Raw genomic sequence first — 25,287 nt, 5'->3', positions numbered from 1 at the left:
GCTAAAATACAATTTTTAGGTATATAAAGCAGGAAGGCACAGTGTGTGCAGGGGGTGGGTTCTGGCATCCAGGGGTTCTGGACAGGAGTGATCTCAGGTGCCTGGCTCTGGAAGGATTTGTCATCCCTCAGTTTAGAGCATCTAACAAGTGCTTAAGCTGGGAGCTCCATCGTCTGGACTCCCAGCAGTGGGGATACAAAGGCTGCTACAAAATCCAGTCCAAGGCAGGTTCTAAACCTGCTGGCTGTAACTGAGCAGGAGGAATTCACACACGCAGAGGCAGGACCAGCTCAAACAGAGAAAACCAGCACAGAGATCCAGCCAAGGCAGCCAGAGCTCTGAGCCTGTAAAGCCATTGCTGACTCGACTCAAGGTACCGGCTGCACCCTCTATTTGTAGACAGAGGAATGGAGGGTTAATTCCAGCTTGGCATGTTTGAGCCAGATCCCACTCAGAGTTTGAGGCTGGTGGAACAGAAATCCAGGGGAAATACCAGATCCCTGGAAATCAGCAGCTGAATTCACCCTGATTGCAATGGGAGCTGGGTTTCCTGGGGAGCTCGGAGTCCTGAACTTCGATGCAGAGAAGGTTTTCTGCTGCCCCTGTTGACTCCCAGCTCCCAGCCATGTGATCCCAGCCATCTGTCTGGTAAACTTTCTGCTTTAAGCCTGAAATACTTGAATTCCATCTGCCTTGTTCTCCTGGGAAAAACAGAAAGGAGCATTAGGGCTGTCAAATTCTTTGTTTGTTGTGTCCCAGTGTGCCCCAGAAACCTGGGCTGGGAGGGGAGATCCCCCTGGTCCCACCCCTGGCACTGCCAACGTGGCAAAGCCAGGCTGATGTCGAGGGGTACAAATCTACTACTCCAATCCCTGCCTCACTGCTCTTTCTCTACCTGAGGGATGTAAACTGTTAAGATCTTATGAAGATGCTCTAAACGGTGCCTGGGAAGTGTCCCAGCAGTGTGAGGCTGTCGGGCACTCTGGGGTGAGATCTCCTTGCCCTAAGGTCTCTGGATTCCATGGGAATGCTGGGAGTGGGAGGCAAAATCTGTCTAAAGCTAAATGTTAGCAAATACTAGAAATAATTAATATCTGAAGCTAAATATTCGTGGATACTAGAAAAGATTAATGCCAGCGAGTACCCTGAAGGGAAGGATGAAAGGAGGCAGAGAGGACCTGAGCTGGGATGCTGCTGATCACCTCCCTTCTCAGGAGGGCTCCTTTAACACACTGCACAGCCAGAATCAGATGCTTCTCAAATTGTTGGTTATTTTCAAACGTCTTTTTTCCCCCCCAGGGTTCCTGCTGGCCAAATTTTGCTATCAGGGACATCTTTACAGTCTGATAACCTTCAGATTCTGCCTTTAGACGCTTTTGTGCAATCTCATCTTCTGATTTTCCTATTACTGGCAGGTGGGCAGGACACGGTATTCAAATAAAACATTTGATATTTCCACTGATGTTGCCCAGTCAGAATTAACCTCACTGCTGCTGCAGTGGAAAACAAGAGATAAGCAACAAACCACTCGCTCTTGTGACTAAATTGAGCAGCTCCAGTGGAATCCACAGAGGGAGCAGCTCTGGGGTGCTGGAAGTGGCCCTTTTCCCGAGCCGATCAAGCCTTGTCCTGGCGCTCAGCAACAAAAGCTTGTGTGCAGGAAGGAAGTGCTGTGCTCGTGCAGCCCTGCCTTCCCAAGGCTTTATCAGGTCTGCAGGGGCTCCAGATATCTCTCAGGACCACCGTGCAAAGCTGCAGGAAGTGCCTCGGCCTGACCTTTACCCACAATCAGAAGATTCCTTGGCAGTGCTTGTTTTTGCAGCCTCCACCTCAGGAATGCTGAGGAGCACTGGCTCTCCCCGGGCTTTGGGGATAGGTGTGAAACAGGAGCAGGCTGGGCACACACTGACATTCCTGAGGGCCCTGGGGCACCCCAAGAGCCACCTCAACACTTCAGCTCCTGAGCTCTGGCCGCTCTTCCACTTTCTCTCTCTCTCTCTCCACGGACAAAAGCCAGAGCCTGGGTTTTTATCCCTCCAACAACCAAATCAGGTCTGACCAACTCTGGCAACAACTTTCTGGACCAAGTGGGTGGATACTGCAGTGGCCAGGATGGGTTGCCACTACTGTGGAGCTGCTTTCTTTCCCTTTTTAGCTAAATTCAATTTCAAGCTCATGCAGGTGTGGGAGGGGAGGGAGAGAGTGGGACAATGTGATGCCTTAGAGAAGAAAACCACCATTTATTTTGTCACTTTTTTTTACATCATCTTCTTCATACAACTATTTCATTGTAACATTAATACATTTTAAAAAAAACAACCCACCAAGATAGCTTGCAAAATTATATATATTTTAATATCCAAAAAGTACATTGCATATATATAGTAGCAAAAGCCCCATTTCCATGGGTAGTTTCTCCATACTTAAATTTTGCGATTATTGCAGAAATGTTACTTAAAAACACCCCGAAAGCACTAAGACTTGACTGGATTAGCCTGATCTTCTCTTCCCACTTTGTTAAATAATGGCATCAGTGCTTGTGTTTAATGTTCTGAGCAGACTCCAACGCTCTGGTTTCAGCCTCCCCTCCTGCAATGGGACGCACATGGACCAAATCCCGCCCCCACAGAGTCCCAGGGGTTGGTCTAGACTAGATAGTTGTGATCCTGTTAATTGGCTGCCACTTAATACAAGCCAGCTAATGGGTTGTACATGGAAATCTCGCCCCCCAGACATCTGTTCCAAACCCCAAACGCTTGTGGTTTACCCTCTGTTTACGGCACCAAACCGCCGCTTGTGCAGCGTCACATTCACACGTGCAGAGCTGGGGATGGCTGAGAATTCTGGAAGGGGTCGGATTTCCACAGAACCCCCCAGCAGAAGCCATCAAAAAAAGAAGTATTTTGTTGTTTTTTATCTATGAAGTGGTTAAGGTCTTCCCAAAGTTCAGGATTTGGGTGAAAAGCGATCACAGAATATTGCAATGGTTGCCTTGAGATGCTGGGCCTGTTTTCAATCAGCCTCAATGCAAACATGGGAGTAAGTGGAGTTAATTTGCAGACAGCTACAACAGACTAATACAGAAAATCCTCTCCTCTAGACAAACCCAGGGCAATCTGGAAGGTTTCTGGCCACTTTGGGGGTCAGTCATGGATCCAGTTGCAGGACCAAGCCTATCTCCAACAGATACATTACTCATGTCTTATTTTTTATTTTTTTTTTTTAGCAAAACGTACAAAGCTACAGCCCAAATGTACAGATTGAAAAGATGTACAAATTACATTAAAAAAATAAACAAAAACAACCGAGCTGGTAGTAAAAAACAAACCTGCATTTGTGACCGAGGTCAACTCGTTTTATTTACTCTTTCTTTTAAAACTGTGAGATATAGGGAAAAATAACTCTGCATAATTTATACAGTAATTTGCCTTCTGGTTTGTTGACCCTTGGTTTGACGGGCTGACAAACGCACAGCGTTCGCGAATCGGTGCTTCCAGAGCCCCGCGGCTCGGGCAGAGCCAGGGACCTGCTGTCGTTTATTCACTTCACTTCTGCTTCCAAGGAATGTCTGTGCTGGACTTTGCCTTACGCTTTGTTCTGCTTTCTGCTGCTTTCTGAGTTCAGACACAGTCGGATGAAGTTGTACTCTAGAAAAGTTCCTTCAATGCCCTTTACTTCTTAAAATATACACGTACATATATATATATGAATATATATATATTTAATTTCCAGTTGGGTGAGAATCCTCCTCTGCCTTAGAGCTAAGATTCCAGTTGTGGTCCCCTGCAGCCCAGCGTCCTCCACTGAATGGTCAAATGGCCAGTGAGAAAAACCCCATTGTGGTCATCTTTTCCTATGACCCACTGCTGGATCTATGCCTTGTCAAAAGCCTTTGAATCCTTAAAAATTCCTCTCATCCAAAAGCTAATAATCATTCCAGGGAATGGTGAACCATCTTCATTGTCACTTCCTACAGAGGACACAAGCCTTAAACCCCAAAGAAAATGCAGAGTACTGGCCCACAGGAGCTTCCATCTCTCAGTTCAAGACACAAGAGGCAAAGTTACAAAAGTAAAAGGTTTGGTCCAGGAATAACCAATATCCAGTTTTAATTCTTCCCCAGAAAGGCCACAATTATCCATTAAGGGTCCCCCCAAAAACCATAAAAATCCCAGGAGTAAAGAAAAAGTCCGACCAGACTGCTCAAGGCCACTGGCAGATGAAAACATTTAGTAATAGCTGCCCAAGTGTGGTGTGACGTGGGCGTTGGGGTGGCGGGGCACGTTGGGGTTGGGGTAAATGCTTCCTGCAGGGGAGGTCCAATAGGGGGAGGCTGCTCCAAAGAAGCTGGATGATGTGACAGGCATGGAAGAGGGGTGTGGGGGCACAAAGTTCACCTTCTGCTGGTGGGCGTGGTAGGATGGCATGTAGGACAGATCCGACGGGTACTTGTACATGGAGGACTCGGTGGGATGGGGCTGCAGGGCCTGGGCGATGCCGTGAAAGTCAAATTTGTAGGCATACCTCTTGCCATGCACCTTGGTCATAATGTTCTTGTCGTAGTAGTATCGCAGTGCCCGGCTCAGCTTGTCGTAATTCATGTTGGGTTTGCTTTTCCTCTCGCCCCAGCGCCGCGCCACCTCGTCAGGGTCCGTCATCTTGAACTCGCCGTTGGTGCCCTCCCACGTGATGCAGCTGGCGTTGGAGCTGTCCGAGAGCAGCTCCAGCAGGAACTGCCACAGCTGGATCTGCCCGCTCCCTGCAGACACGAGCCAAGGGGAGAGGAAATGACTCGGGGTTTCCTGCTCCGGGGCACACACAAAGGCAGGAAACAGAAGGACTATCTCGATCTCGACTGGGAACTGCTCCTTCAGGCCTTGGAAAGGCGGCCCTAGGAGTGGATAAACTGTTCCCAGCAAACAAGTTACTCAGCCCTTTGTTCTGGGCCCGCGCCTGAGGTCACGTTAGATTTCATAATGGTTGCCTTTGGCCTTAAAATGCTCGGGCTGTTCATAAACAGGGCTTTCAGTGAGGACACTGCTCTGCAGAATTTTCACTGACTGGGCAGCACAATGTACTTCACCCCTCCACTGCTCACTGTTTGCCATGGAGATTGTTTTGGATACCTCCAGGTCTCTCTCCAGCGGGTGAGCTGAGTTACACGGGATGATTTGTTCCCAAGATGATTCCTGGTTTTACTCGGTGTAGTTGTACAGGTAGTTAAGAGTAAGTTAAGAGCCTTAGGAGGATGTTTCCTTACAGGCATCCCATGTGTTCACTGTTGGTTAGTTCGAGAAGGATTTACTCCAGGCCTTACTCCCTAAAATCAGGATTATTTACTGCAGATGATGTGCTAGGGACAGCTACACTGCACCTTTCAGAGATGTTTTGTGCCTTTTTTCATGTAACCCACAGCAGGCAGTGAAAAATTAACCTGTGCTGCAAATCTGGGAGACCAGCACTTAAGTCTGCTACAAAACTCTTCTTAGGGAGTGCTGGGTTTGGGGCAGAACATCCAGGATGGTTATTTTGTCCCGACAGAGGTGATGTTGTACCACTTTCCTCACTTTTCTGTAAGGATTTTGGCAAAAGCCCTTGTGAGGTCACAGCTACTGAGGCCAGGGGCTCTCACAGGCCACCCCATGGGTGCAGGGACAGCAGCTGCTCCTCCAGTGCAGGCTGGAGCAGCAGCTCCGAAGGGAAATTCACCTCTTTGATAACGGGTGTCTGAAATGTAAAATGAACTCACCTGGATTGGCAAGACGGCTGCTGGTGGGCCCCAGGATTTGGTACGGATCTAAAATATAAATAAATTTTTAAAAAATCACCCGACAAAATTTAAAGGATGCTTCATCAACAAGAAACTCCAGGTCATTGTGTTTGTTCTAGAAACCAAATTTTCATTTTCTTTCTTTACTCTTTCTGCCCCTTCTCCCAGGGCCTGGAAGTGCTCCTTCTTTCCTTCTTAGCAAGCAACCACCAAGTATTTCTGGGATCCCAAATGGCACAGGCACGGCTTCTGGCACTGCTCTCAGACCTGCCTGCTTTCACAGTCTTGGACATACCCTGCACTGTGTGGCAACCAGAAAATATCAAACGTGGAAAAAAGGAGTGTGGGATAGGAGAACAGCCACACAGCAGGAGCAAATGTATTTCTCCTCATAAAAAAGGGCTAAATAAAAAGGAGAGCAGATGAGATTCTCAGATTCACTTGCTAGCAGCTGAGCTTGCTGCCCTGGGAGGGCAGGAAATATTCACCCGAGTCTCTCTTTGTGAAGCAAACACAGCATTAGAGAGATGAGAGTAACAGGAGTTTGTTGCTGGCTCCACCAAGGCTGAGTGGTTCTTGAAAACCCCACAAAGCATTTATTAGGAATGAATTCCTTCCCTTTTTGTGGGGCCTCCTCAGACCTAATCTCTACCCTTCTCCTTTGCCTCTCTCTGGTTGTGGTGCTTTGGATCTGCAGCGTTTGCTCGTGGATTGAACCGGTGCCAAGAGAACCAAGCCCTGGAACAGAGGACGGGGATGGAAAGCAGCTGTGCCGCCAGGGAAGGTGGGCTTGGCCTTTGCAAGGCCCTGGGAAGGCAGCAGGAAACACCCCCTGCTCTGCCCTGTGGGGCTGCTTCCCTCCTCTGCTCCTCTGTGGCCGGGGAAGCCCTGCTGGGATGTCTGGAGACACTTCCAGTGGGAAGGGACACGCTGGGATGCCCCAGGGGGCTCAGCTCATGGGGACACTGCAGATCCTGGCACAGGGATGTTCCTTTAGCAGGCAACCACCAAGTATTTCTGGGATCCCAAATGGCACAGCCACGGCTTCTGGCACTGCTCTCAGACCTGCCTGCTTTTACAGTCTGGGACCTCCTTGGACATGCCTGTGTGGTGACCAGAAAACATCAAACATGGGAAAAAGGAGTGCAGCGGGGCAGAGCAGCCAAACGGAGCCTGTTGGGAAGAGCTGCTGGCACAGCTCAGGCCGTGTCCTGTCCCCTGCCAGGGGCTGCTCCACACGTTAATTCCACACATTAATTCCCTCATGAGTTCCCCCAGCTGCTCCCAATCCAAGGGTCACAGAATCCACGCTCACCTGGCTGGGGCCGCTGCTGCTCCGTTGTCTTATTCACATTTTGTGTCCCCGCAACAGGAGGGCCTGGGAAGAGAGAAGGGGTTTACAGGGGCAGAGAACAGGTACAGAGTACAAAATACATCCTGCAGGAATCACAGCGACTGCCAGGGAGAGGTTTGCTCAGCCTACAAGCTGATATTTTGGGGATTGCACTATAAAATTAAGAGATATCCCTAGAAATTTAAGTTTTCACTGTAAAATGAAAATACACCAAGAAGGAAAACATTGTATAGATATTTATAATTTCCTAAATAGGCAATGAGTCAAGGAAAATATTATGTAGCTACTTCATTAATTTTCTGTCTTTTACTCCAACTGAACTTCCATTCTAGTTCGTTGTGAACAGAAAATTGGATTATTAAATGTACTTCCTTCCATGTTGGAGCTTTTTCCACATTTTTTGCAAATACAAATTCATTTTTAGGCAAAAAAAATATTGGGGTTTATCAAATATTTATTTGAAAATATTGTGGTGATTTGTATCAATCCCTTCAACAGGAAGATCTGTTCCTCCTCTCTGTGTCATTTCTGAAGACAGAAAACCGTGACTCAAAGAAGAATTCTCACCTTTGGGGCGAGCACAGCTCAGGAAGCTGCAGAGCAAAGGGAGGGGCCTCAGAGGTGCTGCCACGTTGATTTACACCAGGAGGACCTGGCTGAGGGCTAAATGTGCCCACCGTGCTCAGGCAGAAGCCCCAGCGGTGGCACTGGGGACAGTGGCTCAGGGCCACCAGGCTGTGCCAGCTGCAGCACGGATTTTAGGAACAGGGAACTATCTGCGATGTCACCCCGCTGCCGGGAATCCCAGGCACTCTAAACCCAGTAAGGACAAGAACTGGGCTGAGCAGGGCTCGAGCACAGGGGCCTCATCTGCCTGCTGGTCTTTGCTTTTCTGGAAAGTTGTCAGAAACTCTCCGAATGTGCCCGACCTGTCCAGATCTGTCCCTAAAACCATCCCAGCAGGGGACAGGCCCGTGGTTACCAGGGAGTCTGTGCAGAGGATTTGCTCCTGGCCCCTTATCAAACCCTACAAGTATTACTGTGTCCAAAACATCATTCTGCTTCTTATCTGTCCCCAGTTCTACCTCGTACCTGTCCCCAAAGTTTCTGCCCTTCTGACACTCCCAGCACAGGCCAGCTGGGCCCGAGTCTCATTTCAACCTTCCACTGCACAGTTTGTGATTCCCATTGGGACACCTTACTTGGAGAGGCCAGAATTCCCATTGCTGCCCCATCCTGCTCTCCTGCCTGCCTCACAGGAGGGCTCTAGTGACAAAAGACAACGGGCACAGAGGGCTTGACATGAACTTTTCCTAGACAAAACTTTGCAAGGATCTGGCTTTGCTTCGTGGTCCCAGCGGGCTTGGATTCTGTAGGGCTGTGTTTTTTCCTCTCCCACATCTCCAGTGCTCCCCTGGCCCCTCACAGAGGGTGGAAATAGGGGTGGAAATGCAGCAATGGGGCTCTTGGGGCAATTCTCAATCCTAATGGGGACAGGGATCCTGAATGGGGACAGGAATACCTAATGGGGACAGGGATCCTGAATGGGGACAGGGATCCTGAATGGAACAGGGATCCCAAATGGGACAGGGATCCTGAATGGGACAGGGATCCTGAATGGGGACAGGGATCCTGAATGGAACAGGGATCCTGAATGGGACAGGGATCCTGAATGGGACAGGGATCCTGAATGGGGACAGGGATCCCAAATAGGACAGGGATCCCGAATGGGGACAGGGATCCTGAATAGGACAGGGATCCTGAATGGGGACAGGGATCCTGAATAGGACAGGGATCCTGAATAGGACAGGGATCCTGAATGGGGACAGGGATCCTGAATGGGGACAGGAATCCTGAATGGGACAGGGATCCCAAATGGGGACAGGAATCCTGAATGGGACAGGGATCCTGAATGGAACAGGGATCCCAAATGGGACAGGGATCCTGAATGGGACAGGGATCCTGAATGGGGACAGGAATCCTGAATGGAACAGGGATCCCAAATGGGACAGGGATCCTGAATGGGGACAGGAATCCTGAATGGGACAGGGATCCCAAATGGGGACAGGAATCCTGAATGGGACAGGAATCCTGAATGGGGACAGGGATCCTGAATGGGGACAGGGATCCTGAATAGGACAGGGATCCTGAATAGGACAGGGATCCTGAATGGGGACAGGGATCCTGAATGGGGACAGGAATGCTGAATGGGACAGGGATCCCTAATGGGGACAGGGATCCTGAATGGGACAGGGATCCCTAATGGGGACAGGGATCCTGAATGGGACAGGGATCCCTAATGGGGACAGGGATCCTGAATGGGACAGGGATTTGACCTGACACCTTCTGACCAAGTCCTGTCATGGCACTCAGTGGAATCCAGTGTGACCTATCCCAGCCAGAAGGAGACCCCCTTCTCTTATCCCAGGATTCAGAGGAGCACAGGCAGAGGAGGAGGATGAGATGAACCCTGTTATTACTGCACAGGAATTCAATGAGGATTTTAAACCCGAGGATTTGAGGTCACTATAAGGAGGCTCTTTCAAGGAGACAGAAAAAAGCATCCTCCAGGGCCATCCCAAGTGCCCCTCTGCCCAGCACCTCCTGCCTGTGGGGCTGTGGATCCACCCCAGGCCCTGGCACATTCCTGTGGCGCTGGGAAAGCCGCTGAGGCTTTGGAATTACAGCCCTGCCGTTATTGGCATGGAAAGGAAACCACAGAGAGACGGGAGAGGGGAGGGTGGGGGAGCCAGGGAGGAGGGCAGAGAGGGGAAGGGGGAAAGCAGAGCTCATGTCATCAGCCTGGTTTTATTTTTATTTGACTTGTTTGTTTTTTTCCCTTCTTACAGAAACCACAAACCCCACTGCAAATAGATCGGACTGGAAAACAAACCCCGGTGGTTCCAGCTGGGACAAAGGGTGGGATGGGACAGCTCGGGAAGAGGGAGGTGACAGCCTCATGCACACTGTCCCAGCAGGGAGCCCTGTCCCAGAAGAGAGCTCCATTCCCCATCAGGGAGCCCTGTCGCATTTGGGATCCCTGTCCCCATTCAGGATGCCTGTCCCCATTAGGGATTCCTGTCCCCATTGGGGATCCCTGTCCCCATTTGGGATCCCTGTCCCCATTTGGGATCCCTGTCCCCATTGGGGATCCCTGTCCCCATTTGGGATTCCTGTCCCCATTTAGGATCCCTGTCCCCATTTGGGATTCCTGTCCCCATTAGGGATTCCTGTCCCCATTCAGGATCCCTGTTCCATTCGGGATCCCTGTCCCCATTCAGGATCCCTGTCCCCATTTGGGATGCCTGTCCCCATTGGGGATCCCATTAGGGCCCTTCAGTGGTTTACACCAGCTGAGATGCTGATGTACATTTTGGGTTGTTCCATCAATAAACAGTTCTGCCCTAAGTGACACTAATGGAAATGCCATATGATGATCCCGTTAAAAGAAGGGCAGAGATTCTTTTTCCAACAGAAAAATCCTTTTCAAAATGGAGGGAAATTTCCTTCCCATAAAGTCATGGAACTCATTGAAAATTTTCAGTTTTCTCTGATTCTTTTTGGGGTCAGGTCATCGACTCAGGGGAATCAGCTGCTGCAAAGGGCCTGCTTGATCCAGAGTCATCAGCGTGTTTTGAGTAAATAAATGGGCCATGACTTGGAGAGATGATCTTCCTCCTCCTCCTCCTCCTCCAGAGGGAGAAGCTTTGTCCCAGAGGAGGAACCTGCTCCCCCCAGAAAGAGAGGTTTTCACCAAAAAGTGGCACCATTCCAGTCGGATGTGCTGACCAGCACTGGATCCCTACGGCAGCTTGTGCAGGATCAAGGCCTGGTTCTCCAGGGAAGTTTAGCTAAGCCTGGTCCCTGTGAATGGGTTTCCTGTAGCCTGGAGTTTAGGATGTAAAATGACAGCTTGGAAGGACGGTGTGAATGTGACTCAGCCCAGGTTTAATCCAGGCTGGCTGAGCCCCTTTGCCTCAGTTTTTCCTCTATAAATATGGATTATGCAGCAAAGTGTGGGATTTATAGGGGCAACCTTGTGTTGTAGGATGAGATTTAGCCCTGAGTGTGACTTTGCCGTGGTAAGAAGGGTTCAATATGATAACCAGCAGTGTGGGCCCTGCTGTTGAAACACCACTCAGCTACTGCAAGTTTCCAACTCTTTCGCTCCTCCTCAAAAAAAAAAAAAAAAAAAAAATCCAAAGGCAGGAAGCTATTTTTATTTCACAAAAATCCCTGCAACGTGAAAGAACCACACCAGCCCTCCCGGCTTCCAGGCCCAGGCTCGAAAGCTGAACGTGTTTAAAGCAAAATGGAAAAGGCAGAGCCAGGGAACCCATCCAGAGACTCGGGTTCCTGCAAAACCAGGACCATTCCCAGGACCTGACGCCCAGTGGCTCGAGGAGATCCTGCAGAACTGCAGCCAGACGGTGACAGGGAGAGTCTTATCTGTCATTAAAACCGTTTGGATTTTACACCAAAACTTGCCATGGGATGGAAATTCAATTAAGACTTGGACCAGGGTTCTCTCCCGGTGTAAATCAGCAAATGGCTACAGTGAAGTGGGGGCAAATTTATCCCAGAAAGGATCAGGTCCCCATGTCTGATTTAGGCTTAAAAGGCCCCGTGGAACAAGAGCCCTATGACAAATGTGTGTTCAATACAAAATGGAATTAAAGAGCAGCAAATAAATCATAGATGCTTTCACGAACTGTCACTCTGCAGCTGTCTGGTTTATGTCCAGGAATTCCCCAGCACGAATGCTCAGTCTATTAGGAGGAAGGTAAAGGATATTAATAACGCTTTGCACTTTCGCAGCACCTTTCAACCGAGGATCTCACAGCTTTGCAAACATTCGCACTCACAGCGCGCCTGGGAAGGAGGTTAAATAGCATTTTATTTATTCTCAGGCATAAATGCACTTTCTGCAGGCTGTAGCTGCCTTTCCCAGGATCAGGCTCTGTGGGGCAGGCTGCAGCAGTGGTCTGTGCCCTTTTAGCCCTGCTCTCCACTTTCTCACCCCAAATCTCCCTCAGCTTCTACCTTGCCACCCTCTGCCCACCTCTCCAGACAGCCCCTGTCCCCTGCCAGCACCTCTGGGGCATATTTAGTCTGAACAGACTGATGGATATCGCTGGGGGCAGATGGACAGACACACAGACTGCCTTTGCAGGAAACCAGCCTGAAAATCCCCAGGTGGATTCCCACACCATGATCCCAAATCCTTGTCAGTCCTTTCAGCTGGAGTGCAGCCCAGCGAGCAAGGCTTTAGGGAGTCTGGGTTTGAGATATGATGTATTAGGGAGCAAACCCTCTCTGATAAGCTTTAAAAGGTTCAAAATATTTGAAAAGAGCCCTGGTGTTTTATGAATCTGAGAGTTTGGGACAGAGGGGAGGCAAGGGGGGGTTTCACTGAACAATGGGCTCACAGTGCCTGCGCTTCCTGAGCTGCTGGGAAGTGCTGACAGCCCCTTCATCCTGCTCCCTCCGGAGGGGCTCTCTCAGCCAGGCCGAGTCAGGCACCACTTTGTGCCACCAGCCCTGGTGAGGCTTTCCAGGAGAACAACGAGCTTTGGGCCTGGAATATCTGCATTTTTTGGGCCTTTATTTTTCTAGGATGGATGTAGTAGGGTGGGGTCATTTATGGACTAAATGCTTTATGGGCACTATAGGGGAATCTTATTTGGAATTCCACCCATGCTGGCACTACAGACAAGGCTGGGGAGGAATGGAAAGCCCAGGAGTCTCTGGAGCTGATACCTCCAAGGAAATTCGGCAGCTGCAGGATGGGAAGGGGCTTGTCCTAAGTCATGGAGACAGAGCCAGGAAGGGAGACCGGGGGAAGGCAGCCCCAGGTGCCCTGGGGGATTGAGACTTGTGATGTGTCACAAGGGGCCTATTTTGTGGCAACTGCTTTATAGGGAGAGAGGAAAAGGAGGGTCAGGTACATGGAGAGTCCTGTGGAGTTCATAGCCCACTTCAGATCTTCAGCCTTCTCCTTCCCCTCTCCTGATCTGCTGCACTGAATTCTCTAAGGCCAATTCCTGCCTGGAAATACCCGTGCTCCCAATCCAAGTGAGACAGGTCATCCCAGAACAGCTCCTCCTGCATTCCAGCTTTGGGCCATGCATTCTCCGTGCAGAACACAGGCTGGTGTTTGCAAGGAGTCCTCCTGCTTCAGGAGGAAGAAAGGATCCTGGCCTGGTGGCTGGAATTTAAATTAGCTTCCCTAAATGGGGAAAGCAGAGCCAGGTGTCCTGAGGGATGCAGACCTGTGGCTAATCCAAGTGGTCCCTTGGGGTCTCCATTTTATAGAGAGGGAGGGAGAGGAGGACATGGACCCCACAGCTTTTCCTGTCCATGTGAGACTGTGTGGCACTCCCCTGGTGCCTTGGAAAAGTCCCAACACGGGGACAAACCCCTCTGCTGCTGCGACCCAAGCACGTCATCAAGGTCTGTGTGTCCAGCCCTCCCACTGCCTCCTTCCACCTCCTGGAGATCCCATCGAGGAGCTGGGGTCGTGTTCAAGGCCAGCTGGAGAGCAGAAACCCAGACTGCAGCCTTCTGCAGGGACAAGGGAGCCAGAAACACCCCCAGCTCCTCCAGGAAACATTCAGTGGACTGGTTTAAATGGTGGCACCAAACACTGAAGCTGTGGAGCCCAAAAAGTCCCTCCCTGGTTCCATGGACACGTTCTGAGTGCCCCACAGCCACCCAGGACATTTCTGAGTGCCTCACACACAGTGCAAACCTCCCAGGGTCAGCAGAGAGGAGCTCCAGCTCCTCTCAGCACAAAGCTGGGAGGGCTCTGGGCTCTCGCCTGTCTGTAGGTGTGGGCAGGGATGGTGGGACAGGGCCCGGAGCAGGGCAGGCTCTGAGGACTCCTCTGGCCTTTGCCAATGGCTCTGCAACTTCCCATCACATTTACCCAGCTCCAGGGACACGTGTGTCACAACTGAGCACACTGAGCCTCAAAACCTCACAGCATCACTCATCCTGCAAGGAATTGCTTTTCAACTCACCATCTCTGCTAATTAAAACAATTCATTAGCACGTGTGCCACACGCTGGGCTGTTTGCAGTTCCTGACCAGTGTTACCGGGACTGTTCCCATGGTTACATGAGACTTCCCAGTCCTTCAAGCACCAGACTCACTCTTTTCTCCTTCAAGACACGATGTGCTCTTCCTTGAGCTAAGGAACCCCTGCTCCGGGGGTCAGAGGTGGAAATCAGTGATTCTAAGTCTCTTCACTAAGAGGAAGCAACTCACTGAGTGCAGAATGATTTCAAAACTACTTATATTCTACATGATCAGGCTATTTGATTATTTCACAATTGAAAAATATTATCAAACCATCTTTTGCATCCACCTGGGTGCACTGTTGGACTCGATGATCTCAGAGGCCTTTCCAGCCTCAGTGATTCTGTGATCCTCTGATCTCACCATTGCTGTTAACCTGTTTTATAGATCCCAGATCCAGGCCTGGAACAACACTGAGTTTTGACCTGAAGTCAACTCAAACCAAGTGAGAAGGGACTGACTGCTGGATTTAGGTGAGAAATCTACTGCAGAGATGGATGTGAAGAACAGATTTAGCTTGGGGAGTGTCTGAAAGTAGCTGAGAGCCTGGTTCTGAACTGCTGCCTTTATAGAAGTACAGATCAGAGGGATCACACATTTCTGATTGAACTCCTGTTCTAAATCAGTGATGGGTTAAAGCCCTGTGGCTGAAGCCCACTGATTTCCAGAGTCAGACAGGATCTGGAGCTCAACATGGTGCAGGAACAGAACCAGGATTCAGTATTCCTGTCCCTGGGAGTGTCCAAGGCCAGGCTGGACAGGGCTTGGAGTGACCTGGGCTAGAGCAAGGTGTCCCTGCCCATGGCAGAGGTGGGACTGGATGGGCTTTAAGGTCCTTCCAACCCAGCCCGTGCTGGGATTCTGTGATCTGTGGTTTCCAGAGGGGTTTCCATGAGCTGGTCCGGGCAGGGCGTGCTCAGGACAGGTTTGAGCCCTGTGCCCCTGTCCCTGGCCAGACCCGGGCACAGGGAAGGAGCTCCTGGCAGCCAAGAGCCCTGAGCTCTGCTCCCCACTCAGACTTGCTCCCTGCCTGCTCTGAGCAGAGGCGACAGCCCCCAGTCGTGCCTGGGGCTGGAAAAACATCCCCGAGCCGTGCAGCGCTGGCACTTCCTGAGCCACGTCTGCCTCGCCCCGTGCGAGCCTCACAAAGACACATTATGAAGAAAAGGAGGAAGCAATGAGAATATTTTTTTTCCTTGTTGTTGCTTTTTTTAATATCGGCAGCAGAAATCCCAATGCACAGTGCACAGAGGCTGAAGAATGTGTCCTGAGAATCCCTCCCAGAGCCAGCTTGGAAAAGCAGATGCTCTCCAGCCAGCAGAGATGTTCCTGAGCCACGCAGGGCTGCAGGCACAGCCAAGGCACAGCCACACAGCTGCACATCCTCTGCACACCTACAGAACCACCCCGAACACACCCAGGCGTGGGCAGGAACGTGTCCACAGCACCGCGTGGATGTTACCCCCAGCACGGGGTGTAAAACCAAACCATCAGCGGGCTTGGAGGTGGCTCTTGTTGGAAAACGCACAAATGCAGAAGTGAAAGCACCCCAAACCTCACATCCATGGAGAAAAAGGCCACGCACACAGGAGAGAAAAGGGAAGACGCACACGCACAGCGTGGCAGTTTTACAGCTTTCAAGCCATTATCAGGAAACAAATTAACTCTTGTTTGAGGAAACAGCCGAAGCACTTCCAAGGCTCTGGGAGGGAGGGCCTGGCACCCCAGCAAACCTGTGACCCCCCCCCAGTGCAATAACACTCCTTGCACTGCACCCCAGGCAGAAAAATAATGGCTCTTTTGCTGGGGGAAAAGGAAGGATAATGGTTACTTAGAAAGTGCTCCAGACAAGCTGTCAGGTTGAATTCAGAGAACTGGAGTCTACTCTGGGACAGCGCTGGCTCAGGGTGATCCCTTGTGAGTTGGGTTTCCTGCCTGCTACAGCTTAAAGACAACGATTCTTTGTTTCCAGTTTTTCTGGTGAAAAAACACACGCCTGCCTCCGAAGAGGGTCAGGGAGAAAGCAGACAAAACACTAACTCTGGAATTTCAAAGGAAAACAATTAAAAAAAAAGAAAGTATAAAAAGCAAAATCCGAGCGTGCTGGCTACTGTCTCCCCTGAACTCATAAATCCCTGCTTGGCCACACAGCCAAAATGAAAGGAGACCTAAAAAAGCCTCCCCTTCTTCTGCTGCCGAGCTAAAAATGGGATATTTCATCACCAGGCACGCAAATATCATCGAGAAATGTTTTACCAAGTACAGACAATTAGGAGGGCACAAAGCTGCAGCTGCTTTTCCTCTGCCACAAGTGAAGCTGGAGAGTTTAAAACGCTCACTGTGAAAAGGGGCTGCACTGACACACTCACAGGAGGGTTTATTGAACATGGTCAATATTTTTCACTACAACCTTTTAGATCTGAGAAATGGCCTTTTCAGGAGAAGGGTTTTATGCAGGATTTTGAGAGTGTGTTCCTGCGGGAACTGTGCTCACGCATTCCCTGTGGTCTCTGCTCCTCTCTCCCCAGTCCCCCAGTATTCGAACCTGTCGCCCCAAATTGTCACTCAGTTTGACAAGTGGGAGAGAGGAGTTTTGAGGAGTTCCCACCAGTTTAAAGGGAACAGAGGTTGCAGCCCTGACGGTGAGGAAAGCAGCTGCACAGACTCAGGTTTTGTGAGGTACCAGGGAGTTGGTGTGAGAGAGATTTTATTGATGCTCCAACACCGGGAAACTCTTTCTTAGGGCCTCACAATGAACATTGGTACAAACCCCTGGCAACACACGCTGGATTTCAGGGTTCACTGATTTATCTTCCTAAATTTGCCAACAGCCCCACCAAACACACAAACACACACCTTGTACACAAACATCCCCGATGTTCACACAACCACTTCCATCATGTGAACATAAACATGGGACAGCCACAGACTAAACCCGTAGAATTCCCCCCCTCCATCCCTATTCATGCATTCACACAGAGATTTCTTCCCTCTGTGAAAGGTACCACATCCCTTTTTCCTGTGCTCTGCTTGAGTTCAGGTTGGATTTCTGAGACTTTGGGATGGTTTGTCACTATTCTCAACCAAATTTGGAAGGCTCAAGAAGGATCCTGTCCCTCTCTGCAACCCCCTGCCAGGAGCCAGGTGGGGGTTGGGATTTCTCCCAGGAACAGCTACAGGACAAGAGGAAATGCCCTCAAGCTGTGCCAGGGGAGACTCAGGTTGGAATTTCTCCCTGGAAAGGGTTGCTAAACACTGGAAGGGGCTGCCCAGGGAGATTTGGAGTCCCCACCCCTGGAGGTGTCCAAGAAACACCTGGATGTGGCACTCAGTGCTCTGGGCTGGGGACGAGGTGGGCATCAGGCACAAGGATGGTCTGGGAGGGCTGCTCCAATTTACATGATCCTGGGATTCTGGGACTCTTTTGCCTTGGGCCAAGCCTGGCGTGTGCAGAGGACAGACCTGTGCTGAATGCAGGTTTTGGATCAAGATCCTAAATGATCTGGAGGCAAACAGCACCAGGAACGCCTCTGGTGAATTCTCACACGTGGTGCTGAGCCTCCCTTCACCCCGTCTGCCACCTCCCTGCACAAACACCCTTCCCTGGCATCAGCACGTGTTGGAAAGCACCACACATCCCACCCCAGGCATTCCCACAGCTTACATGGACACGGAAAACTTCCCACATCCACACCAGGAATCTGCCCCCAGCTCTGCCCTGGGTTCAGCTCCTGCACAGCATTTTGCTCATGTATTAAACACACGACTTACACAGACCCCAAACCACTAAAACCTGAGCTCAGCTTTAAAACTGAGCTGGAGTGAGGCTGGAGAGCTCAGAGCCCTTTGGGGACGTGGCCCTTTGGCCTCCCAATGTTGTTGGATGTGAATATTCTTTCCATTTCCCCATGGAAACCTGCTCAATGGCAGCATTCTGCAGGAGAGCAGTCTGGGGTCTCCCTGCACTGGGGCAGATCTGTGGGCTCAGATTCCTGTCCCTGTCTCCAGAACCTACAGCAGGTCACATATTGCTCCAAACAGTCCCAGAAAATGACCCAGACCATCTCTGCAGTGGGAGGGGGACACAGATCTTTCCATTCAGCCATCAGAGCAGGCTCCTTTCATTTCCCAGAAAATTGCTCTCCCAGCCAAAAACCACTGGTGATTTCCATTAGAGCAATTCACTCCTCAGAGGCAGCCGAAGACAATTTGTCCCAGTGACACTCAGTCCCATCCCTTGAAGTGTTTGTGAGCTGAGAAGGGGAGAAGCTCAGGTAGGGACACAACAGGGTTCTCGCTGTCTGCTGTGAGAGCAGCACTCAGCTGCCCCAGCTGTGGGACCTACAGGCTCTGCTGTAAGGATTCCCAAGAGTTCTGCTGCAAAGATCTGCACTTTGGCTCCCCTAAAGCAGAGCTGCAGCTCCTTCTGTTTGCAGAGCTGGCACTGCAGGGAGGGAGAAGGCAGAAAACAGAAGGGAAAAAGGGAGTCAAGTCTGCAGCTGCAGCCAGGGCACCAACCCCAGCCCTGGGATGGCGGTGGGACACGGGCCAGGCTCCCTGTGCTCCTGGGGACGTCGTCCTGGGGGAGGGAGCGGAGCCATGTGCTGCATCTGGAACATCTGCAGCTGTCTGTGCTGCAGCTGCACTTTTTTTTTTGCCGGGTAGGTTCTCTTTTTGCAGCCGTGGATGGAACATGCTGAGTAAAGCACAGCGTAAATGTACGCAAAGAGCTCCTGTCTCTCCCTGGAACCTGCACAAGCAGGTTATTTGCATTTGTTTTGCAGAAAAATTACAGGAGGAGTGAAGAGAACGGTATTTTTTTCCTATCTTTGGCATGTTTGGCACTATTTCATCACCTGCTTTTGAATCCTCAAGGGCAGGAGGTTAGAAAAAGTCGTCTGTTTTTATTCACAGGCGTAGAGAGGAGAAACATTTACAGGACTGGGAGATTCCAGATGCATTAACTCGAAGAAAAATGTTTAATCTTTTGAGAAGTTAAAAAGCTGTAAAAAATCATAATTTTTAACCTGAAATTGCTTTTCCAAAAGAATATCATCTTTTGGAGCGAGAATATCATGTTGAAGTGAGCCCATTAAAAAGGAAACACGGCAAATCTTGTTTCCCAACAAACCAGGCTGAGGAATCCAAGTCCAGTTTTATGAGCATCACGAGTTTCTGCTGTGCTATTGGATGAGCCACTTCATTCTGCTCCCCCAGTTCCTTATCTGCCAGCCTGTCACGTTCTCCTGTCTCCTCTCCTGCCATCTTATCTCAGCAATAACCTCAATCAGCTGAGTGCGGCAGTTTATGCTACACCAATACCCAGTGTGGAAGGAATGACGGAATTTATGCCTTATAGGAAGAAATGGGGGAGGAATAGATGGGATTTCAACATTTCTACGTAGTTCTTAATTTTTATTTGCCTGCCCCCTGGGCGTGCTTGGTCCTTTATTGACACGTGATGAAAGTTCCATGTGAAGCTGAGGGCTCCACGCTGACAGCAGTGAACCCAGAGCTCTGTCAGCTGCACTGCAGAGACACTCTCGAGGCCACTAAAAATGCAGGGGAGGGACACTTTCCCCTCAAATTTCTTTCAGCCTGAGTGACTCCAGGCCTGAGACACAAAGTGTTTAAAAATTCAGAGGAGTGCAGTTCTATGCAGAGATTTTCTCCTTAATTTAAAAAAATAAAATAAAAAAAAAAAAAATCACACTTTTCTTGGGTTTATTTTTGGCAACTTCTTGGCCTGAGACAGAATGAGCTGAGGTTTGGATGTGAGGGGAAATTGTGGAGGAGCACGTGCCCTGCCTTATTCACATAGGAGCAAGCCCAGCTCGGATGAAGTTTAAATAGATGATTGTTAATGTCAAAGCAGCAGTCACAGCGAAGCCTGAGTGGCTCTGTCCCTGTAATGTCCCTGTTTTGTCCCTGTAATGTCCCTGTTTTATCAGCTGGTGCTGCCTCAGGAGAGAACAGCGTGCCAGGGAGCTCAAGTGGGCATTCACACGCTGGACAAAAGCAGCTGCTGGAAAGAGCAGCCCTGGTCTCATGTCCAGGTCCAAGGGATGAAATGCAAGGAGAAAGAAGCAGCAAGGACAGGAGGCAGCCAAACCCTCCATGCAGGAGCTGTTTCATGTGGGGTCTGTTTGCTGCAGCCCCTCGGTGGAACGGGAGGTTTTGTCTCTCCAGCTGTGTCAATAAAAGACCTTCTGCCTTTCCCCACTGTTCTTTTTAATCCAAACTTGTGGCCCGTCCATGCAGCCACATTCTCCTGAGGAGCAGAGAGGTGTGTGCATCTCACAGTTCATGTAACAGTGAGGGAAGTGGCACAGGGACAGGCTGGGTCCAACTGGGGGAGGCAGGAGATTTCACCCCTTCCCAGAACCTGAGCTGAACAGAGCACAGGGAACAAACCCAATGTTCCTGCAGTAGCACAGAGGGCAAGGAAAACCCCATTTAGGGCTCCTGTCCCTACACACGGAGTCACAGAGTCTACACAGGAGTTACAGAGCACAGGAACAGATTTTTGCTCTTTATCACCCTATTTGGCCTTCATCAATTCAACTTCTTCTCTGTTGTAGGTACGGGATGTGCTTCATCCTGTCCCTGCCCATGGCCTCGGGCTGGAACAAGAGGATCCTTAAGGTCCCTTCCACCCCAAACCATTCTGGGATTCTGGGATCACACCCATCACACCAACGCTCACAACTTTATCCTGACTGAGAGTCCAGCTGGTCAATAAAAATCAGAACAAGGAACACCTGACTGGAGGACACACAAACAGCTCCAAAGCCTGAAGGAGCCCCAAGAGGGTTATTGACTTTTAAACTTCAAGGTTCCTAAGCTATAGCCATGTGGTCAGAATTTCTACCAGATAAACAAAAAATGGGTTATTTGAAACAGAAAAGAAAACCAAACTGTTCCAGAATGAAGGTGTCAAAAAGATACATTTGGTCTCCCTTGCTGGCTGAAATGAGCTGCAGATCCACGGAGGGGTTTGGAACACCTGAGTGGCCTTTGCAGCAGTGAAATTTATTGTGAGAGGATTTTATCCTTTCAACTGTGAACTCAGAGAGAAACAGTGTCTCAGGCCTGCCTGTGTGAGATTCCAAACTGGTCACATCAGGAACAGGAAATGTGCCACCAGCTCAGCAAAACACCAGTGTGCCAGTGACACAGTTTGTGCCACGGCGCTGTCGGGACAAGCAGAGATGGCATTTGCAGCCTGGATGGGGCTGCACAGTGGGAATTATTCCTCTTTAACCGTGCTGTGAACGCAGAGCGGAGCAGAACATTTTCATGCCAAGGATATTGTTAAAAAGGTCCAGTTTTAACCCAATCAAACCCAAGACAATTACATGCAAAACACTGACCTTCTTTGGTGGCAAGACGTGAGGAGTCTGTGTGGGATGGAGTGTTGTAGACCAGCAGTGAGCTACCTGCAGGGCAAAGAAAAGGAGTTAGTGCAGTCTGGGCACGCTCTACCACAGGGAACCATGAGGGCAGGTAGGAAATGCTGTTAATAGCATGAAAAAAACGAATTTTGCCGCTAATTAGGCACCCATTTTCTGTGAAATTCACCTAAAAGCTTGGTAGCTGCAGGTCACACGTGCTGCTGTTTGTGCACTTGCAAAAAATAAAGATATTTGTCTCCTTCACTGAGTGCCTTGATGTCCCCCACTGACAACTGATCTAAAATGGTGAGGTCGTTCAGTGCATTTATCCAGGTACAGAATCTATCCCAGAAATGCCTGAGGCACAGACTGTGTGCCAGGATAAGGAAGAAGATTCTCTCTCTCTGGCTGTGATAGAGAAATTTCCTGTTTGAGGAACAGGCAGGAGAAAACACATGAATTGCACTGTCAGGACCTGGACATTTTTAGAGTGTCACATGCTTGGTTTGGGGCCAGCAGCTGCACAGATCTCACTGGGATTTCAGCATCTCCCATGCTCTGGGGGATTTGGGAGCAGCTCTCTTGGATCAGAGAGGCCTTTCCATCCAGCCCCATGTGCACACAGGAGCAGCTCAAAAAGAACCCATTGGAAGCGTCTGTCCTGCGCAGTCTGTGATGGAAATGTTCCTTTCTAAGCATTTCCCTCTGCTTCTCTTGCAAACTCTCCTGGAAATGGAGGGGGAGACCCTCGGAGCTGAGGGAAGCCAGCACGAAATGCACATTTCCTGGCTGTCTGGTTATGAGTGCTCACAGAGTCTCCTGGGCTCACCTTCCCTGCAGCTCCTTGGAGAAGCTTGTGCTGTGTCAGAGACATCCCTGACAAGGCAGAGGGTCCTGTGGTGTGGCTGGAGCAGCCCCAATCCTGCCCACAGACCCTTCCTGCTCTCCAGATCCCCTCAGTTCGGTGGGATCCTGCCCCTAAGCATCCTCAGACCCCTCAGCAGGGCAGGAAGGCCTCTTTGCAGGCACCACAGCACCAGCTGAGCAGGATCTTGCGGCTGAGCCCTGCAGTCCCACGTTCCTCTGCTCCACATGATCCCAAATGACCTCAGCTGCCCCTCAGTACTCACAGAGTGTCTCTCTTTCCTGAGGGAGCTGAGGTTTGGGCAGTTCCCTGCCAGAACTGAGAGCCATTGCAGGTGCTGGATGCTGCTGGCCCTCTGCCCTCTGCTCCAGCGGATTTCTTTCCTTCCCAAATGCAAACAAAGGCAGAGGCTGCACAAGGCAGCAAGGACACGGAGGCTGGAGGTGTTGGGAAACAAAGCTGCTCCCAGGGAGGGGAGGATGGATGGTACCAGATGCTGCAAGTCAGGGGATGTTTCCAAAGACCAGGATGGATGGTGAACGAGGAGGTAAAGAGTTCAGAGGGATCCCAAGGGCACCCTGGCTCTGAAAGCTGCCAATAGCCAAAGGGGTTGGCTGAAATATTTAGAGAGATTGGCTGCTGAAGGAATTGAAACAACTCTGTCCACGTAACTCATGTTTTCATCAGATGGTTTCTGGCTTTGGCATTTCTTTCTTGAATATCTGTGGGGAAACTCCTGTGCACCACTCTCTCCTTTTCAGGTTATTTAAAGCAATCCTGAGTGCAACGCCCAGCCTAGCTTCCCCCTGCCAGACAGGGAAGTGCTGGGGAATTCAGAAACGTGGTTTTCTATGACTAAAGGGGCTGCAAATGAGTGGCTGGGGCGGTGGGGGTGGGGTGATGAATAGCACTGAACGAGCAGGATCAACCTATAGCTACTTTAGGCGAAAAAATGCAGCCCAAGCCTCTGGAAAGGGCCGGCGCCTCCCCAGGTTTAATTGCTCAGAGTTGTCACCTTTGCCCGGCAGTCTGAGGTTTCTGGTGGGAACACCACAGAGAGGGAAATGTGTTTCCTATTAAGGTTTCAATGGAGGAGGGAAAGGGAGAAAGGCAGAGACCCAGATCAGGACAGAGGGGAGCAGACAGACGGACAGACAGACAGACACAGGCCAGGCTGCTCCTGCCTCTCTCCTTCGGGGGCAGAGCTTTGGCTGTGATGAATTTTCATTTTTGTTCCTGTTCCCCCTGCCCGGGTCAGCGACACCGTGGATGGATCAGCTCTCTCTGTAGGGGTAATGCAGGGCTGCTCTCCCATAATTAATGTTCAAACGCGTTGTCTTATGGCACCCCCCACCCTTCCCTTCCTTTTATTTCCCTCGCATTCATTGCAAAAAGATGGAGAAGGACTGAAAACCGGGAGAGTTATTTCCCCATAAACCCTTCCCTCTCATCCTTCAGAGGTGCAGGAACATCTTGGTTCCACAGTCTCGGGGTCTATTTAATTTGAAAGCCTTTTTTACCTTCACCTTCCCCAGGCCCTGTGGCCTTCCCTGCACAGCTCCTGATGGAATCCAGGTCCTGCTGCACTTGGCAGGATGGTTTTGTTTGGCATTAAGGCATGGTAAAAACCCCTGAGCAGTTTTCTGCTTCTCACCACAGCCTCATTCTTTCCCCTTCGGGCTCCTCTCATTTGTGCACACCCCACACCCTGACCCCCCCCACTAGGGAGGGAAAGGATGGAGGTGGCAGCTCAGCTTCTTTTGATCTTCATCCCAAACACAGCATGGATACATCCCAAACTCCCTTCCCTTCCCTGGAGAGGATTCACCAGGCAGAGTGTGCTTGAGAAAGATCAGTCTGGAGCCCCGAGATGTGTGGGGATGGACATAAAGAAGGAGAATCAGGGCACGGATTCACAGTTTTGGAGAGGGAACTAAACGAAACATGTGAAGAAGGATGGTTGTTTGAGGGGGTTCCCTGAAAAAGCTGCTGGGCTGTTTTGGGAGGCTCCAAAGGATAGGGAGTGCCACAGGACTGGGCTCTGCACTCTGAAACCTCCTGAGGATCAGAGACGCTGGAATTCCTGCCTGCTTCCATGGCTTGTGGAAACATGAAACAACTGCACCATTCTGATCCAGGCCTAAGCCTTGCCTGAAGACTAAAGGTGCTGTGGGATGAGTTTGGGTTACTCTCGACTGTATTACACAGCTCACCTGAACCTTCCATTGCTAAAACCGAGACTGAGCTATTGTTGAGGTCATGCAGATGTTGCTGGTTTATTTTTTCTGTCTGGACTCAGATGTGCCAAAATAATGTATTTCATAGGCAGCTTTGAGGAAGTTTTCACCCTGATCAGAAGTGTAAAATGCTGAAAACCTTCTGGGAAAGCTCATTTTCAGGGGGTCTCCTTGTCTGGTGAGCAAACAGGATCAGAAAGTTCAGATCAGCTTTGCTTCCTGGAAAACAGACCCCAAAGCTGAGGATTCATGAATCATCAGATATCCAGCTTAACACCCTGTGAGCACAAGCACCTTTAGAGAGAGAGCCTGGGCAGAGGCAATCCAGCTGGGAGGACTGCAATTTCCCCAAATCCTCCTGCGCTGGTGGCCATCACCTATTCCCTCCACTAAGCAGGAGCAGAGGGGAATGTCTGTGGGACAAACACCCTTCCAAAAAGTGCAGCTTGTGGAAATAAAAGCCCATGTCCCCATGGCACTGAGCTCAGGGCTCAGCACTGAACATCCGCTGGAAGCCGGTCTGGAAAAGCCATCAGCTCCTCTGGAAGGCGTTCCTCCGTGAGGGAGACACCCAGCACTCCCCAGAG

General features: G+C 50.3%; 1 protein-coding gene across 3 annotated transcripts in view; it reads right to left on the bottom strand.

Moving 5' to 3' along the window:
- Positions 1-2,220: 2,220 nt before the first annotated feature.
- The window catches only part of FLI1 (Fli-1 proto-oncogene, ETS transcription factor), an 85,733-nt gene continuing 62,666 nt past the window's right edge, over positions 2,221-25,287 (bottom strand). For all 3 annotated transcript variants that reach the window (XM_010403973.3, XM_010403974.3, XM_039564915.1), the window contains 4 exons: positions 21,578-21,643; positions 7,086-7,148; positions 5,750-5,797; positions 2,221-4,759 (listed from right to left, as the gene is read on the bottom strand). In XM_010403973.3, coding sequence (XP_010402275.1) covers positions 4,230-4,759; positions 5,750-5,797; positions 7,086-7,148; positions 21,578-21,643 — 707 coding nt within the window. In that variant the 3' untranslated portion in view covers positions 2,221-4,229. The remainder of the gene's footprint in view (positions 4,760-5,749; positions 5,798-7,085; positions 7,149-21,577; positions 21,644-25,287) is intronic.

This window comes from Corvus cornix, chromosome 24, assembly GCF_000738735.6.
Source record: "Corvus cornix cornix isolate S_Up_H32 chromosome 24, ASM73873v5, whole genome shotgun sequence".
NCBI lineage: Eukaryota > Metazoa > Chordata > Aves > Passeriformes > Corvidae > Corvus > Corvus cornix.
The sequence above is the reverse complement of the archived record's forward strand: the minus strand, read 5'-3'. Positions and strand labels throughout refer to the sequence as shown.